Genomic DNA, 18,223 nt, shown 5'->3' on the forward strand with positions numbered 1-18,223 from the left:
TATATATATATATCCCTCTCTCTCTCTCCCTCTCCTTCTCTCTCTCTCTCTCTGTGTGTGTGTGTGTGTATGTGTGTGTGTGTGTGGTGGAGTCACAGACAAAGGAGGAGATTCATTTCATATTTGTCAAAATATATTATGCAAAACTCTTTGCTAGTCAAACAGACTCATTCTATTACCTTCCAAGGCAATTTTCAGGAATATCTCTCTATAATACTTTGCTGGTTCAAATTAGTAGATCCTTGAGTGAGACTGAATCATTAAGGTGGTCATTAGACAATTTACTGGAAAAAAAGATAATTCAGCTGTGATATGATGGTATTTTTCACCAGAACAGTAATGGAGAAAATGCAGCCATGGAAAAAGATTGTTCTCTCTTTCTGCTACTTTTATGGATTCTATAATGCCTTTGACCCATTGGCAGAAAGAACATAGAGCTTCAGTGAGTAAGAATGCCTTGCAACATAGGTTGGTAACAGGATAGCTGTGCCTTTGTGAATGGTAAGCTTTTGATTGGGGCAGTGTGTGGAGAACAGAAAGGATGGGTAGACTAAGGTTCATTTAGTTTGAGCAGTAGACATAAAGCCAAAGTTGGTCTGCATAATGAAGGTTGCCTGTAGATTTTGCAGACAAAATTCACTCATCAAGCTTGCATGTAATATCTGAAAGCACTAGTTACATATGGACAAATTTAAATCCTAAGTAAATATAATAAAACAAGAGATTTCTTCTGTTTCATTAGCTGTGCTTAAAGCTGCTTCCATAGTCATGGGAAGCTAGCGAGTTCTGTGGAGGGATGTGCAGAAACAAAGCATCTTCACCATTTGAGAAGTTTCTATTGCACAGTTGTGTCTAAAGCACAACTACTCTATGGAAGGTTCTTTTTGAGTGTTTATGGTATGGGAGACTTTGGAGGGAATAAAAGGAAGGAAAGATACTATAATCATAATATAATCTAAAATAATTAATAAAAGGAGCACTAAAAGATCTTTTAGCTTGTCTTTGTGATTTGAATTTTACATAAGCAGTAACCTGTTTGAAACCTTTAGGATGTTGCTAAGCTAGAACGAAGTTGTTAAGGTGTGCTTACTCCAGTCTGATTGAACGTCTATGTGAGGATGTGGTGAGAAAGCAGCTGCCTGCAAGCCATAGACAGACATCACAGATGGCATAAAACCTACCCATACCTTGCTCTCGAAGTTCTACCACAAAGATCAAGTTAGATAAAAGGGTCCTATTTTAAGTACATGTGAGTCTGTTGAGTCCTCCCAGAGCATTACTGAACTTGGGCAGTCTGGAGAGACTCTTGAAATCAGTCATTACGACATTCATTGTGCCTATAAAGCTTAAGTTTATTAGTGACAGTGTACATATTTCTCAGACTAATTTTTAATTTAAAAATGTTTCTTAACTTGATCCAATGTTTTAAATGTATAGCTAAAATTATTTCACCTCCTGAAAAGAATTATAGTTTGGCATTATTACAATGTACATAATCAAATGTAGTTCATTGAAATAAAACTACATGTTGTTTATACTGTCTAGCTTGTGGTAGTTTGCTATAGCGGTCCCATGAACTTAATTCAAGTATATACCTTTGTTTTGTTATTCTGGGTTATATTGCTGTTAATTAAAACTGGCAGATTAAAAATATACCAAAGATATTTTCTACATTTAGACTTTTTTCAGACATTTAAACAGTACCCATTTTTCCAGTGTCAACTTCTTTCTTGGCAACTGTGCTTTTCCTGGAGTGTAAATATCAAAATTATAGCTGTTGAATTGAAAATTGCATATCCTAACAATGCTCTTTACACCTATTTTTAACCTATGAATGCAAATGAAAATAAAAAACATAAATCTTTTAAGGTATATGTTGGTACATTTTTGCTGCTGTAAGAAAATCTCAGAGACTGGGTAGTTAATAGAACAAATTACTTTTGTCACTATTTTAGAAATTCGAACTTCAAGATCAAGGTACTGGTGCATTCAGTAGTCAGATGGGGGTTGCATCCTTGGAAAGGAAGAGTGCTGTGTTTTCCTCATATGCTCTCTGATGCTCAGAGATTAATAACTGGGAAACCAAGCTAACATATACCATGTTGTTTATTTAGTGAAGGACATAACTTTCTTGATAGGAATGAAACTCTCATAGCCTAATCACTTAGCACTATCACACAAGGGGGTTGGCTGGAGGCACAGTCAAACTATAACATGATATTATAATTCACTGAGTCACTTATAAATAATAGTGAAAACGATATTGTCATTTAGGGTTTTATCATTCCAAACTCTATAGTGTATCAATTAATATGAATTACAAATTAGAATTCAATGATGTAAATAAATTGCAGTAAGTTTTTACAGACATTTGTCATGATGCATTGATGTATACTACAAGAGAGCCTGTGAGCAAACTGGTCATCCAGGAAAACTAATGCTTCTTCATACTCTAAAACCAGAGAGGTTGTGTACTGTACAGTATGAGTCTAAAAGCCCAACACCCAAGTTCACTGAGTGCAGAAAAAGATTAATGTTTCAGCTTAAGCCAAAGGCATAAAACTTTTTTCTCCTTCCCCTTTAAACTCTGTGATCTTCCATGACTGAACCTGCATGTATGCAGACTGGCTCTACGACCAACAGATGCTTTGGAAAATGCCACTAGTTGGTAGGCAGTTATGTATTGAAGAGCTATAGAAAGCCCATGACGGAAGCCTGTGACTCATAGCACAGAAAATAGAAAGCAAAGGCACACCACGTGTAACAGAAATACACTGTCTTATAATGGCTCCTCCATGTTGCCAAATCTTAGTTTAAAAAAAAAATGTTCTATTTGGTTATGATGTTACTATGTGTGTAGAACCATCTATCATGAAATTGGTTGCATACAGAACCACTCAGTCACAAATTGGCTTAATGGGAGTCTGTTCTTAACTGGGAATACTCTATCTGAAATGTGATCTCTGCATAACCAAAAGGCACCAGAGAGCTGCATTATTGACAGCTTAGTCACCAATATTTCTCCCATAGCTGTTGTTTATACCCAGGAAATGAATGAGGAACAGGACCACCTAAGCTCACAAATAGGTCAGCTTGATTTGTAGAACTAGGTAAAAAATTAATTGCAGTTGTCTTACTTTGCTTTTGAGTGGTGGAACTAAAAGTCAGTTGTCAGCAAAACTCTTTTGGCAAAGTATATGACCATGGGAACTATAAGTGATTATCCATTTTGTGTGAAAAACACAATGACCTTAGGTAAGCTAGAGACTTATAGACATGGGTATTTACAAAGGAACTGTGTCCATACTTTGTGTCTTGGAAATTAAATTACTTTAAGGTAATGGACAAAGTGTTTTAAAGATAAGGACAAATAAAACTGTTGAAGATTTTAATTTCATGGCAATGCTTCATAGTGAGCATCCACCATGGAAGTGCCTCGAATTAAACATTAGGCAGAATCATTTGTCCAGTTGATATCAATTCAGCCTGTGTCAATAGGTTCCCCAATGCTGTACCAGTGAATTAAGGAAAGAATAGCCATGGTGCTAGGGATAGAAACTGCGCATGTACCTGTCAGCGTCTCTTCTTACATACACTACGTGTTATGAAATTACTAATTCTCCTAGATTTTCTGCCTCTCCATAAGAAAAATAAAGTGACCCATTCTACATTGTAATCCCTTCAGGAGATCAATCAACAATCTCTTTGTGGAATGATTATACTGAATTATTACTACCTTGGAACAGACAGCCATGGCTGTGAAACATGTAAGATGAGTTTTACGATTTTATGCATTCAGTTTCCCTTTGTCATAAGACCAGCAGACAAGGAAAGAAATCCTCAGAAGGGTAGCAATGAGTTACCATCAGCATGTATGACCATATTTATGCAATAAAATGAGGCAGTCATATCTTGGCGCCCAGATGGTCTGGCTCATTTATTGATGCTTCCTGCTCAATTTTACTAGTAAATAGCAAAGGCAGCAACCATAGTATAAAGTGGGTGTGAGAGTGGGGACAAGTAACTCTCAATGATAAAAGTCTTCATCATCTCAATAGATAAGATAAACTAGAACAAGTGCTTTAGTTAAGGTATCAAACTCACTTCCCATGGATTACCCATGTACTTTGTCCCCAAAATCCCTAATCTCATCAAACTTTATGATCCTATGTGAATCTGGTTAGTTATCTCATCACTGTTTCCATTTCAAAACTCTCCCTAATATCTTCACCACTGGAAAAATCTGAAAGAAGTCATGAACCAGTGCTGTTCCAGAGAAGAAAAATCTAGAGTAAATAGCAGAATTGGAATATGATGAATAATGGCTGTAGGCTCAAGGACAACATGGTACGTTTCCCAAGAAATGAGAACAATCAGAGTCATGGGACAACCACAGACGTGAGCTAAACACTAAAGCTCATTATTGTGTAGGAGACGGAGAAGCTGTAATGCAAGCACAGGTGCTTGGCTGCACTGGCTGGTTTTGTGTGTCAACCTGACACAAGGTAGTCATCAGAGAGGAAGGAACCACAGTTGAGAAATGCCTCCATTTCTTGTCTCCAGATTTAAGCCCTGCTTAAGTTCCTATCCTGACTTCCTATTACGAGGGACATGTAAGCCAAATAAACCCTTTCCTCCCCAACTTACTTTTTGGTCATGCTGTTTTGGCATAGCAATAAAACTCTAACTAAAACAACTGCCATGAGGAAACAATTATTTCCCTGACTGACAAGTCTTGGTTCTTGCCTATTCCTTGTGCAAAAAGTATCCTCACCCATAGGAACATTCTCATACATAATAATACCTTCTCGTTACTGTAACCCATATTTCAATGTCTGGTTCTTGAAAAGGATAAATGGTCCCATTTTCTTTACTTGTTTCAACATAAGCCCAAAGGATCATCTCAGCTTCAGGTCTCCTAGGGATTGCCTGACTCTCCATTGCAACTGCATTGCAACACAGTTTCTTCTTCTAACAATATTTCCTCACTAATTTGCCCGATTCTTCCAAAGGAAACACTCTAATTCAGCTCTTGCAAGTATTTTTTTACAGTGAAGTGAATTGAAACTGCAAGTATAGCTCAATAACATTTGTCTGGCATGTGATGTGTCTTTGGATTAGATCCACAGGATAGAGGAAAGGAGAAGGCTGTATCATCTTGGTTTTATCCAGTAACCTAGGAGGATGAGGCAGGTTGTACCTGGAAGCACGTGTGAGAGCACATATCTGATCTGATTTCCTCATTAAAATATGGACTCTATGGGAAAGAGCTATCTCTAGACCACAAAGGCATCTTATTAAAAAAAAAATGAATGAAAATTAGAAATGGATGCTGAGCAAGGCAAGTGATTCAAAAAGCCAACTAAAATAGAAAATATGCTTTGAGAACTACTGAGAAATATTTTTGATAGATAGGTGGTAGTGACAAAATTGTTGATGAAATATGTAATAGGCAGGGAATCATTTCTGGTTGTTCATTGAACAGGAATGGAGCAGACTCTAATATCAGGAAACTTGGTAAGAAGCTGCTGTAACAGTCAAAATTAAAAACTCCCAGGAAACCAGGGAGCTAGTCATATAAATGATGTAATGTGCTTAGAAAGAAACCTACAATAGAGCTTGAGGTAGAAAGAAACATTCTCATAAATAATTGTTATATATATATATGTATATATATATATATATATATATACATATCCAGTCATCATTAAATCTAACCATATCTTCATCCATTAACAGTACATAGGCTAAATAAAGATGGATGCCAATTGTATCGCATACATATTTGTATTGCTTATTACTTAATATAAGCAGCGTCATCTCACTGTACTGTGTGAAGTACTGACTCAGAGAAGCAAGCTTTGGTGTGTTACCTCAAGATCAAAAGATTGCTTTCTGGAAGCACAAAAGGCTTGAGCTCTCAAGAGGAAATGCCCTGCTTAGCATTCCCTGAAGTGCACATCTGAATACCATTAGCAAAGGAAGAATGCTTTGTCTGGAGTTCCATGGGGATATACAAGTAGAAAGGTCATTGCTAAGGCAGCAGGGACTCCAAATGTCCAGGGACCCCATGCTTGAAATCAACACCTCTTATGAGATATGAAAGTAAAATAAAAAGCCCAAACACATGATAGTTTGCCTAGATAATTTCCAGCAGAAGATGAGCCACTGTATTCAGGCTTATTGTAATAGCTCCAAGGAGAGCTGAGTCAATGACTGTAAAAACCCAGGCAATTAATAGTAACAAGAGAATACACACCACACACACACACACACACACACCATATATATACATATATATATGTATGTATGTATATATATTTGGTAGTAAAAGGCAGATCATCATGGCCTGTATATTCAATAAAATATGTAAAATAATGAAAAATAAGATTTTTAAATCACCTAATGTCTCCATTAGGAGATTATCCAGAAAACTTAGGCATAAGCAGCCTGAGGATAATTATTTGTACTACTAAGATTTATGTTAACTCTGTGAGTTAAAGTAGTAAACCTTAACTCATTTGACCTTAAGTTCATTTTCTTTCTTGAAAAGAGAGATGCCAAAGGAAAGATACCATCACACATTTTGAAGGATGTAATGCCTGAAAGGTCATGTTCAATGATTATTCTGAATGACCACATCCTTTAACAAAACCTTGCATGCTTTGTGTGTGTGTGTGTGTGTGTGTGTGTGTGTGTGTGTGTGTGTGTGTATGTGTATAGTACAATATCCTACTCTTAATGATCAATATATACAGTTCTAACATGATGGGTTTGGGGATAGTTTCATGTTTCTTGCTTTCAAGTACAGACAAAATTTGTGGTTATAACTTCTCAAAGATCTAGTCGGCTTTGGTTAGTAATCTGCTGAGGAAGACTTGGAAACAAAAACCACAGAAACTATCAAAACTGCATATATCCCTGTACAAAAGCTAGGGGAATATTTATAAAGTGCAAATGGCATACTATTTCCTGTCAATCCTTTCCTGGAATGGAACATATAGAAATCCTGAGTATTTGTATACAATGTGTTTTCAACCTATTAGACAGGCCAAAGGTGATTTAGTGTTGTAAGTCTTTCATTCTGAGGTGGAAGCTTGTCTCCTGGGCTGATCATAAATAATGTAGCAGGGCAGTTCTCCTTCCTTTGGGACTAGCTCTTTGCATAGTAAAAGCAATGGCAAATGATTTGCACGAATCTTTGCATATGTACCCCTCAGAGTCTTTACTCAGGATGTTTTGACTATGTTTAGGGATCGTCAGTTCAACATATGTAATGTGCAAAAGTAAACAAAGCAGGAATGAGTACTTAGTCTGGTGGCCCATTTCCTTGTTGTATGAGTATTCAAAAACCCACCTGTTCAAACTTTACACATGATCTCTGCAGAACATCAGTGACAGTTTGATCAGCTAGTTTTATTCTAGTATTTTATAATTAAATATAACCCGATACCCTACAATGTAAGACACACTTGCTGTTACAGGCAGATAGCTGTGTTTACAAGAATATTGTTTGACAATCTACTAAATACCTTTCACTTCAGATAAACAAAAAAAATGCATAAAAATCATCTCTTCCCTTGAGGCAGCCAATTTTCAAAAATTTTGGGGTGTCAGTAGGGTGACCAAAAATGGGGAACATAGGCAGGTAGGATATTAGCAGAGTGACCAAAAGATGGGGAGCATAGGCAGGTAGGTTGTCAGCAGGGTGACCAAAAGATGGGGAACATAGGCAGGTAGGGTGTTAGTACGGTAACCAAAAGATGGGGAACATAGGCAGGTATATTTAGTATTTTGATTATCAGCATTGACACTTTTTTATGCTTCCAAAAACATTGATCCTTATTCCCTGAGTATTAAATCAGTCTGTGTACGCCCAACACAACAGCTGTTGCCTAATGGCCCTAAAAAGTTAAGTGCTGCACACATTGAACACAGGTCAGTGTCCATACAAAGTGGCCCTTCAATTAGCATTGATGGATTGACTTTCTCACAGGCAGTAAAAGCTCAATTCATAGTGATGAATCCTATGAGAATAAAAATCCATAAGTTAAGATACTAGACCTAGAATTTTATATTTGTAGCTATAAGATATGTATAAATATTTGAATCATGTCCATTGTCTAACATTTAAATTTTTTCTAATTTATTGATATATTAAGAGATTTTCAATATTTATGCCAATCTTAGAATAGGCTAAATGGAATTTGAATAGCATCATATACATACTCTTTCTGAAGCTAAGGAGTAATTATGAAGAATCTGAAAAACAAAGTATCTAAAGATAAAAATACAAGTGTTTTTGATTAGTAGTAAATACAATGCCAATAATAAATATTTCCTGTTGGTGAGAAATATTTGGCTTGAATTACCCATCACAGAATGTCTTGAATTTCAATATTTTGAATGCTTTCCCTGTGTTTTGTGCTAGACTTTCAGGCAGGTAAGCATGATTTTGAAGACGGGCCAGATGTGACCATTTAATTTGAAAGCATAATGAGTTTCCTCTTAAGCTTCCATTGGAGCTGCATGGTTTTTCCTCTTGATCAGGTGACAGATGGCCAAGATCCCCTTAGTCAAAGCAGAATTGAGAGTGCAAGGGATACACTGCTGCCTGCTGTAGTGAGCACTGCTCTTATGACCTATATCTAAACTACTGCTGTGCTCTGTGTTTGAAAAGCTTGAGCAAATCAACTGCCAAGCCTCTACCATCAAAAGATGGGAAGTGGAATTAGTTCAGAGAGCAAGGAATCAGCCAAAAGGTCCAAAGAACTGGAGAAGAAGCTTCAGGAAGATGCTGAAAGGGATGCAAGAACTGTAAAGTTGCTGCTACTAGGTAATATGTTTCTCTTTTGCTTTCAGAATCTGATTTTTTTCTCTCATTTATGACAGACACAGTTGCTTTTCTAAAATTTTAAATTTATCACTTCATGGAAGATTTAACATAAAAATATGTTTGGAATCCTAAGGGTATTGATTTTACATGTACCCTATATGTATTTCATAATTTATTTTATATTTCACATTTTTTACATTGTTTAAGAAATAAAATATTAGATACCTCAGTGTATGTCTTCCACAGACTACAGATATAGTTCCTCAAAGAAGACTCATGCACATTTGTTATTTTGTTGCATTCTGCTGTTTCCTACATAACAACTAAAATACTTAATGACAAGTCAAAAATATCTACTCTGTTTAGATAGAAATAAATTGAGCATTGGCATAAAAATTGATGTGCTAAAATCAATTATTCTCAAGTTTTATTACAATAATTACTAGGTGCTTAAATTATATCAGCAATATTACTGTACATTCAAAAATATGGCATTTAGTTCTTTATGTATTCATGCATGCCACAAATTATATGTCTACTTCTCATCCCTTCCAAGCAAAGGATAAAGTTTTATGATAACTATAATTTCAACAATTGCTCAATTACCTAAATGAATTAAAATAATCTGTGTGCCACATATTTTTCAGAAACTACTTGACACACAGTGGTCACTGACATAAAACAATAGAATTTGTAACTGCTTGTGGGAGGAACAAACTGGCAGAGTTGGGCACACTAATTGCTTTAACTCAGCAATGTGAGATTTAAGGGAAATTTCACTGTGGACTTCTAGAGAAGGCAGAAAAGGTATAATTTAGGGTATTAAAACCCATGATATTTTTAGCACATAGATGTGGCAACATATATTAGATAAATATATTGTGTACTACAGGAGATAACCCAGTAAGAGGCACTGAATAGATTCAGTCTCCATTTTCTTGTTTGTGTTTTCAGTTTATCCACAATTAGGCTATAGGCCAACTAATCAGGCAATTAACTTTGGTGTTAAAAGATTAACCTTGTGTTAAAATATTGGGTAAAGGATTCCAAAAACAAAAAATACACTTAATACAGAAACAAATCCAAACAAGAGCTCTAACTTATTGACAGCTGTGTATTTATCCTGATATAAGTTATATGCAAAATAATTCATTATTTCAGGATTGTGGATTTATCACTTTCTAAGTGCTTTTACTGTGCTCCTGCTACTGTTTCAACAGCAGCCTGTAGGCTGTGTCTCTTGTTTCTCCATGAAAGGGAAATGGCCTTTCTTTCCTTGGTTCTTTGGTAAGCCATTCCCATTGGACTACAAACATTTACTTAGAAACTGACCATTTAGGAAGATGAAACCATCAATCATATTGTCCCGAATTCCAGAGAATTATCAGAGGCTCTACCTTGGAGTCTAAATAATATAGACCTGATGAAAGTAAATCAAATATCAGACGAAAAGTCAGGTGTTCCCTTTAATGCCTTTCATGTTCTCTTGCTCTGGCCGGATGGTGCTAGTGTAGTGATAGAGTGAGCCTTCATGGACATGCAACACCTGCTGTCTGTTTCTTGCCTGTGAATACAATTGATCAACTTCTTCATGCTCCTGCCTCTTTGACTTCCCCATCCTTACAGGCTGTACCTTGACTTGAGCCAGAATAAAACATTTCTCCCTTAAACCACACACACACACACACACACACACACACACACGCACACAAAATGAGTTAATAAAAGATAAGTCTACATGCTGAGATAAATTTCAAAAAAGGATGTTTTCAACATACCATTTAGAAATATTTTCTCTTACTTTATAAAAACACAAATTGTAAGCCTAACCCAGATCTGACATAGCTCAATTACCAGGTACAATGACAATACTGTCAAACCTCTACAGAGGTGTGATGCTTGAGATTGGTGTGCTGGAGTAACTGATAACTGCACAGGAGACTGCTGGGGAAGAACAAGGTAAAAGAATATGGAGAGATAACTGAAAACGTGTCAATAAAAGTCAAGGTACCCACATAGGAAGGTGTAATGGAGAAAATTAACTTTTCCTAAATTATGAATTAAGAGTTGACAAATTATTAATATGCATTGGCTTCTATAACCAGAAAAGCTAAATTCTCTAGAGAGATAGACATCAAGCCACAACTTGTTATATGTAAAGCTCTGAAATGGAAATAAAAGCATCCCAATTGTTCTTAAACAATTAGTAACTTAATGGGCTTCATTAAGTTGAAAGAGTAACTTTTAAAAACAAGGATGAGAAATATTCATCAGTAGTAATATTATCTTTCATTTATCCAAGATGATAAGAGTTTTATATGTTCACTCTTATGCTACTATAGCAACAATATGTGTGCTGGGCTGCTCAGATTTAATTTAATAAAATAAATCAGTCTTCAGCTTTCTGTATTTTGATTTATATTTGAAACATTTGACTATATTTTCCTTTTGAACTCTGATCTCTAAATTTATTTTTGATGTCAAATTCAAAACAATCAAATCTGTTTTCTTTTCATTTTTAACTGAACTCACATTATCTACACTGTATTTTTCATTTCATGGCTTCATTAAGATATAATACAATGTGTGACATCCAACCTTAATCATGGTAGTGGCCAGTTCTGAATTTAATCTTGTACTTACAAAAAGAGAAATATACAAAACAAAACTAAACAAAACATGCTGCATTCCATCTTGCTTTGATCTTCATTGTCTAGATAGTGTCTAGGTGCCAAAACCTAGAACATGAAGTTCCCTATTTATCATGCACTGGGAAGCAGTGGCAAGCATTGTGTTAATAAAAATAGATCTCAGTGAATCTAAAGGACTGATAGAGGTATAAATCTTTTGCCTATTTTCTAGTCTTTTTTTTCCTCTCTCAGTTGAGAACCACTTTTTAAATTTGAATATATGTTCTTTTCTTATATAAAATATCCTAATTACTATCACCATCGCTCTACTCCTTCCAGTTCCTTCCCACCTCCCTTCCCCTCTGTATTCATTCCCCTTTTGTGTCTTATTAGAAAAGAACAGGCTTCTAAGAGGTAACAACCAAACACAACAAAATAAAATATAATGGAATACACCAAAAGTTATCATTTCAAAGTTAGACATGACAATACAACAGGAGGAAAAAGCTCTCAAGGGTAGGCACAAGAGCCACAGACCCCATATATCCATAAAATTTATTATACTTTCCCATTTCAGGGAGATCCATACAGCCTCCATATGACCCTTTGACTTTATATAACCTCTCTGGGTATAAAGATTGTAGCTTGGTTATTATTTACTTAACTGCTAATATACACTTGTAGGTAAATATATACCCTATTCATCTTTCTGGATCTGGGTTATCACCCGTGGGAAGTTGTTGTTGTTGTTGTTTAGTTTCTTTTTGTTTGGTTGCTTTTTCCTAATTTCGTGTGGTCAGTTTTGGAATCGCAAATGGCTGAGAAACAAAGAAAGAAATATTCAAAATCTTAGCCATCTGAAAAATGCTAATCAAAACTACTTTAAAATTTTAACTTACACCATTCAGAATGGTTAGGTTCAATGAAAGAAGTGGCAGCTCATGCTAGCCAGGATGAGGAGAAGGAGAAAAAACACTGTTTCATTGCTGCTGGAGATGTGAACTTGTACAACCAACATGAAAAGCAATATAGTTCCTTAGAAAGCTGGGAATCATTCTGCCTTAAGACACAGCTATAGAACTCTTGGTGTATACCTAAGAATATTCCATCCTACAACAAGAAAAGTTGCTCAGCCACGTTTATTCCATGGTTTTATTTATAATAGCCAGAAACTAGAAGTAACCTAGATGTGTTTCAGCCTAAGATTGGATAAAGAAAATGTGGTACACTTAAATAATGGCGTCGTTTTATGACCTTTTGGTCCGTTCTATGGTATACTAATTTTAACCAGGGCCATCTATCCATCTGTAAGTTTCAAACATTCACTGAAGCATGATGGGTTCCTTAGTGAACCTATAGATAATCACTCCCCTTCCTTCTTGACATTTTCAGTAGCCTATAGTTCAGCAGGGGTAAGGGAAATACATAGAACCTGACCAGCACTCATGTCCATATCTGCTTGACTGTTAATAGGCTCAGTTTTGTGCAGGCTTAGTGCAAGCAATGTCAGCTGCTGTGCGTTCATAATTGCAATGGCTATGTCAAGCTCAGAAGACAGCATTTTGTAGTCCCTCTCCATGTCTTTAAACTCTTACATTGCAGTCTTCCTCTTTTCTGCAATGTTCTCTCAGTCTTAGATGGTATAAATGACCTTTCAATCATTTTTTACTCTCAGCACTTCGAGTATCTCTATATCTCTAAATGTGTCTCTATATTCTCTCACACTTGTCAGAGTCTGTAGGTTCTGTGATTAACATTGAGAGTAGCCTTATTCATGGTCATCAACATAAATACATAGAAGGCAGTTTGACTCCATATCAATGTTATTAACAATAATGTTTCCCCTAATATATATGGTTATACATCCATGGTTTGTTTTGTTTTAATTGAGTTTACAGTAACCAGGCCCAAATCCCATACTGTGAATACGTTCTAAAAACCAAGTATAGAGACTGCATCAGACTTGATTTTTTGATTCTATAGCACTGTACTTTTGAAATCATTTATAAGTAACATGAGAAATTAAGGTAATTATTTACCTTTACATGTTGTTGTAGAGAAGAGTGGTGACATACTTTACAATCTGAACAACCTTGGGCCATATGTATCATAAAACAAAAAACAAAAACAAAAACAAAATAAAAACCTTGTATTTAAAACATTAGGCTAAAGTTCAGAGCCCATCTCCATATTTAATTTTCCCCGCAATCCTAATGTAGAAATGCATTAATGTAGACTTGGACCTAAAGTACTTGATTTCATAAAAATATGACAAAAATATTGACTTTAATTTTTAGCTCCAAAAGCAAATAACACAGAACACATGTTGAATTGGGATTTTATTTTCCAACAGAAGAACTTTCCTAGTGAGAATTATTCTTTCTATAACCCATCTAAAAATAGTTTATATTTTGTAGTCCCTCATACTTTCCCACATATTCTGAATTATTTCTTGAATTAAAATATAAATATCATTCTCTTCAACTAAAGTTTCTCTATATCTGTGGTTTTCCTAAACTTTAAGGATATCTCATTCTCTTCTATCCTAATTGATATTCAATTCCTTAATCCAACACAATCCCTCAGAATTCTGCATTTCCTTCTGTTCTACTGTACTCTTCCCAGCCAGTTTGACTAACATCATTTTAGCCCTTATTGATTCTTTGATTTCTCTGTAAATTCCTAATTAATGTTATTACCAGGTATTGTAGAATAAAACAATACATTTTCAGTTTCTTGGCTGAAAAAATACAGTTCTGACTTGAGTGGAGCCAATAATCAATCTTGTGCTATAGTATTCTAGAAGTCACATTCCCAGCCTCATGGTCAAGGTGAGTGTCCTTCCCCTCATCTCAGCCAGATAACCTTTAGCTTACAGTGACACAATGGGAAAATGAAGACAATAAATAAAAGCTCAATGTTTTTTATCCCTTTTCTTGATGTAAATACAACAGAAGTTTGAGAAAATTCTATTTTAGAAATTTGTTTCAAATAAACAAAGTGGAATATATACATATTCAAAATGCAGTTCAAGAAAATCAAATTTATTATTTGTGGATGACTTCATGCTGAAAAACATAAAAAGCTTTTAACAACTGTGGGCTAAATGTATGGAAGAAAACAACAAAACAGCAAGATCAAAAGAAGAAAAATGAAGACATACTAATCATGGTCTGTATTTTGAAAAGTGTTCTATTTAAAACAAAAAGCTGTGGCTGAAGTGACTGTCTCATGCTGTTATACCTAAATATCAGTGCTCCTAAACACCCACTGCAGCTACAGCAGAAATCTCAGAGCCTTGGCACTGGCATGGTGTGAGCAGAGTCTAGTGAATCTAGAAAGCATGATCCATAAGAAAGTATTAAGGGATAGAAGGGCTGGAGAGGGACTAAGATGGTGACAAAAGCTTAAAGCTCTTCCGCAGGTCCTGAGTTCAGTTCCCAGCACCCACATCAGGTGACTCAGTTACCTGTAATCCCAACTGCAGGGGATTTAATGTTCTCTTCTAGATACTCTGGGAGCTTGCCCTTGTGTGTATATACCCACAGACAGAAATATGTGAAGTATTAAAAAAAATAAACTATGAAGTTTAAACTATGAAGTAAAAGAGTTAAAGATACTCTACTTAAAGTGTTTTTACTTAAAGAGATGAAAACATATTTGTCACATCTGAGGAGACAGTATTCTCCAAGTCATTCATAACTGTAATTTAATCTCCAAAAGCCCTAAGAGGTACACACTGATAATATGATTTGATAGACAAAGAAAATGATGCTCACAGAGATGAAACTTAATCACCCTGCCTAGTAAAAGTCAGAAATGTATGGAAGCTAGCTTAAATTACATGAATAAATAAAATGCATTTCTTCATGTCCAAAAGTACATGAACAGTGTTTCTTTTCTTTTTCTTTCATCTTTGAGTTCAGGCAGGCTTTCATGAATGGCTTTCATGTAGATGATGGAGATTTTTAATTTTATTCATGAGAATTATTGAGTGTGGCATGTGATTCCTGAAAAAGACTAAACATGATGAGAAGCTGCTCCTAGATTGTTGGCCAATGCAATCTATGAGAGCAGTGGGAGCAGAAACAGTGAGGGGGCAGGGCCCAAGTTGAATGGTGGGGGGGAGGCCATGGGTGGTGGGGGTGGTGGGAAGGTGTGGGGGTGGTTGCAGAGCCTTGTGAGTTTCCAGGAGAAAGACCACAATGGGAGCTGTTGTCAGTAGGCAGATCAACATTACTTGGGGTGATTGAAGGATTATAAAGTTTTGGGGGACTGAGGGTAGGGACATCCAGTATGGGCAAAGGTCATTGGCTGGGGGCTTAGGGTACCTAGAGTCTCTCATTAGCATTGGGGAAGCATTTCAAGAATCTCAGGTGCTGGCTGGACAGGTTCTGTCAAGAGAAAATAAATTGGTCCTATAATCTAATTGAAACTACAAGACATTCCTCAGGTAGAGGTGTGTATTAAGGCTTAGATTCCACAGGCAAGGTCAGAGAACGAGAAACTTTGTCAATAAAGGGAGTTCCCCATAATGCACCAAGCCCAGAGGCTCTCCGGTCAAGGTGTGCTTCGACTTTAATTAGCAGTTTCTCACTATACTTTAATATAAATTATTTCTATAAAAGCATAGCTTTTGTTTCAACCTAAAATAGTTTAAATTATAGGCCTTTGGGGGATCCTGCTTCTGGTTTAATAACAAAGACACAGATACCTGCATACTATAGGCTGTTGGCCTGTTTTTGCTTGGGCAGGCTCATTTAGCCCTGCTAACTTAAACCAACTTTCCTGCCACTGTGACCTCACCTTGTGGTGCTCTCTGCTTCATTCCTGTCCAGGCTTCTGTCCTTCTGCCCAGTATTTCTGAACCAGCTCCAGTCACCAACTCTTTTATGTATCAAAAGTCACTCATTGTGGGACAGGGAAGCTATTAGCGGAGTGGGAGAGGTCCCATAGTTTACTACAGGACTAACTTTACGTTGCCTTTTGGCCAGATTGAGGACAGTGTGACCTTTTGTGACCTCCCCAACAACAGCAGCTAGCTTTTGATCATGATAATCTCAGAGAATCGTCTTTTAGGGCAGGTAAGGAAGTGATAAACTTTTACTTACCCAGCCGCATCAGTTGCTGTCAGCACAGCAATTAACAAGGAGAATACAAGGACAGACTTCCACTTACTTAAGTAGCCATTAGATACAATATGTGTGGGCATAGGTCATCCCAACTTCTTCTTCCTCTTAGTCCACGAAAGGGCTTTATCTCTAACATCAGTAAACTACATGCAATAAGAACAATTGTGAGAACTATCAGGGTAAGAACTATGTTTACTATGTTTAGTCCATTTGTATTTGGGATCTTCAGAGATAAAGTACTCCACTATCCGTCTCATCTTGGTGAGCCCAATGTACTGTAGGTTTGTATCAAATGAACACAATGGGAAATCCCCTTCCAGTTTATACTTATAATACAACGAAAGAAAATTTAAAAAACTGAGCTTGTGGATATGATATTAACAAAACTGCACTGATTAATTTTGAAACCTTAATTATAACAGTAGCAGAGCAAGGAAAAGAAATCTGAAGTGATTTTCATACCATTTAATACCTTAAATCACTTTCTTATCACTATTTAAGCTTTCATGTTCTCCAGCCTTATAACTTACACAGACCAACCTTAAAACACCATCCTAGATCTTAAAACACTGTCTTAGATTCTCACAACTTAAACATCGGTAACCTCAGAACTTATATAAAATGGTAACAAGGAAGACTGTAGCTAGATCTAGTAGCAGTAGCTCTAGGAGATTGAGGGCCGTGGCCTGAGTTTAGAATTAAGAACACATCTGGAGACTTGGTTTCTATTGTTAAGTTGATAACTCTTTCACTGAAAAGATATCCTGGGTCCCTCTGTGGTCAATGAGGACATCAGTCTTTGGCTACGAGGCCCAGAAGATCTGACAGACTTTCCTGTGAAGCAGAAACTTAAGGGGTGACTGTCCTATCCTGTCTAGGCCAAGTGAGTCATTCAACTCCCCTGTGTCCTGCTTGCCCACAGTATGGACCATGTGCTTTCAGCAGTCACTCAATGGCCAGTTTAGCCACTCTTGAAGTAAGCTTGAGGTAGAGGTTCTTCTTTGGAGGAAAATAGGGGTGCTACCAGGTGCTGGCATGCCTTTGTATCAAGATAAACTTTTTTTTTTATTAAACATTTTATTTTTTTTTCTTTTAGATATTTTCTTTATTTACATGTAAATTTCTCCATTCCCAGTTTCCCCTCCAAAAAACAAAGAAACAAACAAAAACAACAAAAACAAACCCCTGTTGCCTCCCACTTCCCCATGCCTGCCACCCCGCCCTCTCCCACTTTCTGGCCCTGGCATTCCCCTACACTGGGGCACAGAACATTCACAGGGCCGAGGTCCTCTCCTCCTATTGATGATTGAATTTACAATCCTCTACTATACACATGCTGCCTGAACAATCAGACCCCTCCATGTGCAGTCTTTGGTTGGTGGTTGAGACCCTGGGAGCTCTAAGTGTACTACTTAGTTCATATTATTGTTCGTCCTATGGGGCTGCAAACACCTCAGCTCCATTGGTCCTTTCTCTAACTCCTTCACTGGGGTCCCTGTACTCAGTTCGATGGATGGCTGTGAGCCTCTACATCTGTGTTAGTCAGGTACTGTAAGGGCCTCTCAGGAGATAGCTATATTTAGGCTGGCTTGCCTTTCCTTCAGTCTCTGCTCCATAGTTAATCT

General features: G+C 36.6%; 1 protein-coding gene and 1 long non-coding RNA gene across 2 annotated transcripts in view; one reads left to right on the forward strand and one right to left on the reverse strand.

Annotated features, from left to right (window-relative positions):
- LOC116097496 overlaps positions 1–18,223 on the reverse strand; it is a 63,310-nt gene that overhangs the window by 16,542 nt on the left and 28,545 nt on the right. The window lies entirely within an intron of this gene.
- Positions 8,719–18,223, forward strand: part of Gnat3 (G protein subunit alpha transducin 3) — a 57,401-nt gene continuing 47,896 nt past the window's right edge. Inside the window, exon 1 of the mRNA XM_031380049.1 lies at positions 8,719–8,836. Coding sequence (XP_031235909.1) covers positions 8,719–8,836 — 118 coding nt within the window. The remainder of the gene's footprint in view (positions 8,837–18,223) is intronic.

This window comes from Mastomys coucha, unplaced genomic scaffold (genome assembly GCF_008632895.1).
Source record: "Mastomys coucha isolate ucsf_1 unplaced genomic scaffold, UCSF_Mcou_1 pScaffold19, whole genome shotgun sequence".
NCBI lineage: Eukaryota > Metazoa > Chordata > Mammalia > Rodentia > Muridae > Mastomys > Mastomys coucha.